Source organism: Pholcus phalangioides, unplaced genomic scaffold (genome assembly GCF_987345545.1).
Source record: "Pholcus phalangioides strain wild (caught in Gottingen) unplaced genomic scaffold, Ppha-v1.0 ptg000015l_1, whole genome shotgun sequence".
NCBI lineage: Eukaryota > Metazoa > Arthropoda > Arachnida > Araneae > Pholcidae > Pholcus > Pholcus phalangioides.
The window spans coordinates 38079876-38085114 of NW_028301608.1; the positions used below are offsets into that span (position 1 = coordinate 38079876).

General features: G+C 34.9%; 1 protein-coding gene across 1 annotated transcript; it reads left to right on the forward strand.

Moving 5' to 3' along the window:
* Positions 1-670: 670 nt before the first annotated feature.
* LOC149075960 (uncharacterized) lies at positions 671-4705 on the forward strand. Its single transcript, XM_089245470.1, has 3 exons — positions 671-750; positions 852-928; positions 4363-4705. The coding sequence occupies exons 1-3, from the start codon at positions 731-733 to the stop codon at positions 4659-4661; spliced, it is 396 nt and encodes a 131-aa protein (XP_089101596.1). The 5' UTR covers positions 671-730; the 3' UTR covers positions 4662-4705.
* The last annotated feature ends 534 nt before the right edge of the window (positions 4706-5239 follow it).

Sequence of the window (5239 nt, forward strand, 5' to 3'; positions counted from 1 at the left end):
TACCAGCGCCACCTATCGGCTGTTCATGAGGGCTTTTTTCTGTCAAAAAAAACCCCGTGACCTAGCGATGCTAACCCTGCAAACCGGTTTTTTATTTCGGCTACTTCTCCGGTTTTTATTCTTTTTTAAAATTTCTACGAACTTTTTGCCCACCCTGTGTTATATATATATAGTACCTATGTTTCTTGATTTTTTGTTATTTTACTATAAGTTCTTATGGAAAGCATCTGGTAAGTAAAACAAAAATACATTATAAAAAAATTTGCGTGGAAGTGATACTTCTAGGTTGTTTAAACCCTAGGCTGCGGGAATAGTATGGGAACACACAGTCCTTCCCACTCCACCTTAATTTAAAATGCAATTATAAGCAATGAGTTATTTGTAATATCTTTTTATTGTTTTTGTTTGTTGTTTTCTTTGTATTGTTTTCTTTGTTTTTCTTTTAGAAAATTCTCACCGGCAGCTGCGTATTCCACTAATCGGTGTGTTTTTCTGTAATGAGCAATAAATATTGTGTAACAATCATTTATTGTATTTACTCACCGATTCAAAAAAAAATGGATCTTTGAATAGAAATCCGCAACAGCTGCGCCTTTATTACCGATTACTCAAGAAATGAAAATAACATATGCATATTCATTCCGGGGGGGGCGGGGAGAGAACTATAAAAACGGATATATTTGTAACCTGGTGAAAAGTTTCGTTGAAAATCACTCTTTGGTTCTTCTTGATGGTGTATCCCCTCAATAGGTAAGTACTTAAAACAGTGAAAGCTGTATTATATATTTTTTTTTCCTTCTTGGAGATATTTATCTTAATTATAATAAGGTATTTTGATTTGTTTTTTACAGTTTTAAGGTAACATTTTTAGAAAGAGTGGCGATGAGCCTCAAGATATCGATCCTCGTTACTCTTTTCATCGCCTGCCGTAAGATAATTGTTGTATAATTTATTAACGGTGTTATTATTATTCACTGTGTATACGTAATGTTTCATTATATTTTCGTCATACATAAATCGAATTATACCGGGTGCATAGTTAACAGAGCATATATGTCAGTTTTACTAGCTAACCGTTGATCCTAGAGGCATACTACCAAGTAGAGAAAGTATCCAAATAACTTGTAGTACTCAGATACGTCACGCATGTTGCAAAGGGATTGTATAGTTATCAGAATAAAAAAAAAATTGTCTTTCTATACATTCCCCGTGTGCCCAAAAACATAGTTAGAATGTGGTTGAACTGTCTCTCCTGATGCCAACATAAAAAATATTCGAAGGTTCTAAGTGCAATGTTCACTGAGATATTTGAATTCGAAATCAGAGGAAAATACAGCATTAAATGCGGGTAAAACGGTTTACCCACATGCTGTTTTTCTCCAAATTTCCTGTGCTTTTTAATTCAAATATCTCTCTGCGAAGTTCCTACTTAGAAACTTCGAATTTTTTTAGTTGGCATCGGGAGAGACAAGACTTTCTAATTGGATTTTTGATCACACGGGGACGGTATAAAAAGTTACTTTTTTTTTTATTAGCTGTACAATTCCTTGCATGTCTGAGTACTGGACGTTATTTGGATACATTTTCTAATTGGAAGTATGCCTCTAGGATCAACGGTTCACCAGTAAACTGTCATATGCCCTGTTAACTATGCACCCGGTATATGTATATCGGATGATTTTTGCGTATATCCATTCACATCATTGAAAAAGACTTCTATTAAAGTCTTGTTCTATAGATAGATATAGAAAGTCAAGACTTTCTATATATCTATCTACTATATAAGTCAAGACTTTCTATTTAAAACCAAAGTTTGCGCGGTCCTCCCAGCTAAGTCTATTGGCGGACACCTTATATCATGTGTTCTTAGACTACGGGTCACGACCCGAAATTGGGTCGCAGGTGCTTTCGAGATGGGTTGTACAAATGTACATATCCACTTTTACAGCCATGGGTTATTGAGCTATGTGTCACGGCCCTAAATGGATTCGCAGCGGCTTCGCAGATGGGTCGTACAAATGCACTTCCAGTTCTGTTATAATGCCACTTATTACGTCGCTGGTTTTATTAATTTCAAAAAACAAACAGTCCCATAGTCGTTAAGCTGATCATGTTACAAATTTTTGGTTGCGGCTGAAAAAGGAGTCAAGAACCCCCCGCGTTATATGGACTTTATAGAAAATTTGTAGTAAAAAAAATTAAAATTATGTGAGGTCAATTCCCAACGTCTTCAAGATAGAGCATTGAGAGGGAAGTGCCTGTATACTTTTGCATGATAGCAAATAGTTGTGCAGACTACGAATGCACAAATACAGTATGTCCATGTAACGGTAAAAGCTAGAGGCGTACGCAGGGGGTGCTCAGAGGGCCTCATGCTCAGGGTGGTAACTCAAAATTCCCCAGAAAGAAAATTTTTTTGCCCCCCACTACAGATTTTGTACACTCCCCCCCCCCCTCCGCCCAACCAGCAGAGGTCGATCCTGCGTACTTCCCTGGTAAAAGCCTGAGAGCGAGAGAGAGACTGGTAACACTTATATGTATAGGTTTTATCAGGGCAAGTTGGTAAAAGCCCAAAATACGCTTGTCCGTTTTCAATGAATCAATTAACAATCATGAAGTTACAAGTTTTTGACGCTTATTAATTAATCAATAACTGTAATTATAATTATTTATAAATTACAATTAATAAATAATAAGTAAATTAGTTAACCGCCATGAACTTATTGGCTCATAATACCAATTAAGCAATTGTAAATAATCATTAATTATTCACTACATTATCAATAAATTTACACCGAACAATAAAGTCCGTTTTTAATGAATCAAATAACCATCACTGGATTTAGTTCCCAAGGCTTATTGATAATTATAATTATTTGGCAATTAAATGTAATTAATAATTATGTAAAATAGTCGAATCCAGTTTTAACGAATACCGTTATAGCGAAAATCTCGTTTTAACGAACACTTTTCTAATCCCTCAGATAAGTTTACATAGGAACAATGCAAAAGTCTATAATTCCTTTATAACAAAATTTCGTTATAACGAAGTGAATTCTCCGGTCTCTTGGAGTTCGTTATATCGAATTCGATTGTAATTAATAACTATAATTATCTATAACTATAATAACTATAATTTATACCACGTAGTAAGCGCATCATAGCCTCACACTTTTATTAATTGATGTTAGGGAATAATAAATTCATGTTGATGAATTTATTCAGCAGTTAATTATTAGTATTAAATAACTATAAATAAGTAACTACATAATCATTATCAATAAATGATTAAAATTATTCATTTTTAAGAGTCTAGAACTAATTAATTCATGATGGTCAATTAATTCAATAATGATGGGATTTTAAAGTTCGGAGTAATTAATTAATTTTACTCCGAATAGAATGAACTTTAAATCAATTAATTAATTAATTTTTAAAAAAATGAATCTTAGTTCAAGGTTAATTAATTCATTAGTTAATTATCAATTGATTGTAATTATCAAATAATTATATTTATTGAGTAATTAATAAGCGCGAAAAACTAGTAAGTTCATGATTGTTAATTGAATCATTCAAAATGGACTTCGACTTGGTAGAAGCACAAAATGAAAACGTTAACAAATGTATTTAGGGCTTTTACCAACTCGCCTTGGTAATATCCAGGTCTTGCCATTAAAACATAGATTTTACCAGCCTTCGGGCGTTTACCGTGACATATAAAGGGTGTTCTGTAAGTGATAATTTGACGTCCATCTAATCAACCGTCCATCGTAGAGGTATAGGTTCAATTTAGAAAAATGCTCAAAAGGCGTTCAGAAATTACCCTGTACCAGTTTTGTGAGTGAAAATACAGTGTTTCACAAAACGCAAAAACCTAACTTTTATGGTCTCCTTTGTCCTCTACTTTCCAATCAGAAAGTTGTTGCCCTGTATCTCTTGAAAGAAAACATTTCATGCTTCGAAATGCCATATTGGCTGAAGCACTTGAATTCAAAAATCGGAGAAAAGTTATGTAATGAACAGCAAAAATTAACGAACGTTAGAGAGAGAAGAGTTTCCTCCTTTCCCAATTTTTCTCAGATTTCTGGATTCGAATATCTCTACTGCTAAGGAGAGACAGGTCAACAACTTTCTACTTGGAAGACAAGGGGCCCATATAAAAATTTCGATGTTTTTTTATTTTGTGACACACTGTATTTTCACTCTGAAAATTGGTACAGGATAATATTTGAACGCACTCTAACCATTTTTCAAATCGAAACTATACTTCTACGACAAATGGTTGATGAGATAAAATCCGCACTTACAGGACACCCTGTATATTTTTAGTTCTAATTTATTGTGTCTCTTCTTTCGTTTTAGACTTGGCAGCCATTTGGAGTGACCACGTGGTTTCAGGTTCATGCGAAGACGATGAATGCGATGAGGGGTGCTATTTCAGCGAGACAGCCGATGGAGGCACCTGTGAGAATGATATATGCGTGTGCTCAATCAAAAGCTCAAATGTAGCCCTAAGTCAGAAATCTTTGGGAAGTCCTTGCAATCCCTTCTATTGCCAAATGGATTGCCATGACAAGAAAAATTACATGGGAGGCTTTTGTAGTCCCGGTGGGTGCGAGTGCTTCAATAAGCCGGATCATGATTTCGAAGTGTATTACTAAATCAACGTGTCTATGAAATGTAATAAATCATTACTGAATATCAATTTCGCTGTCTTTTTATTTAGTTTTTCCTTAAAAAGCACACGTTATATAAAATTGTTATTTACAGGAATGTTCATTTATATATAATTCTCCGACAACCAGTTAGTTAGGGCAGAATGCTCCTTACAAGGAGAGTACACCAAAGGCGTATTTACGGGAGGGGACTTAGTGGGTGGTAGCCCAGAACGGACCAAGAAGTCTCCGTCGCCTACGCGATTTAAGCTCATTGTCCCGGAGGGCGTCGTCATGCCGGAGAAAATTCTGAGTTACAAGGAGAAAGAAAAATAATAATAATTGGGGTCCCTATATCGTGGGATCCAAAGGGCCCTTACTCATGTATGTGCATTCATGTGCAATTAATTACAAAAAAAAACACGCGAAGTCAGACACATAACGAAGAGAATCAGATTATAAAATGGCTTCTTATTTTACCCCTACCTAGAGGACCCTCAAACAATATACGTTCAAAAACAAGATTCAAAGTAACATGTACTAGTATAAATATGTACACAAAAGTGCGAGATGTACAAGAAAGA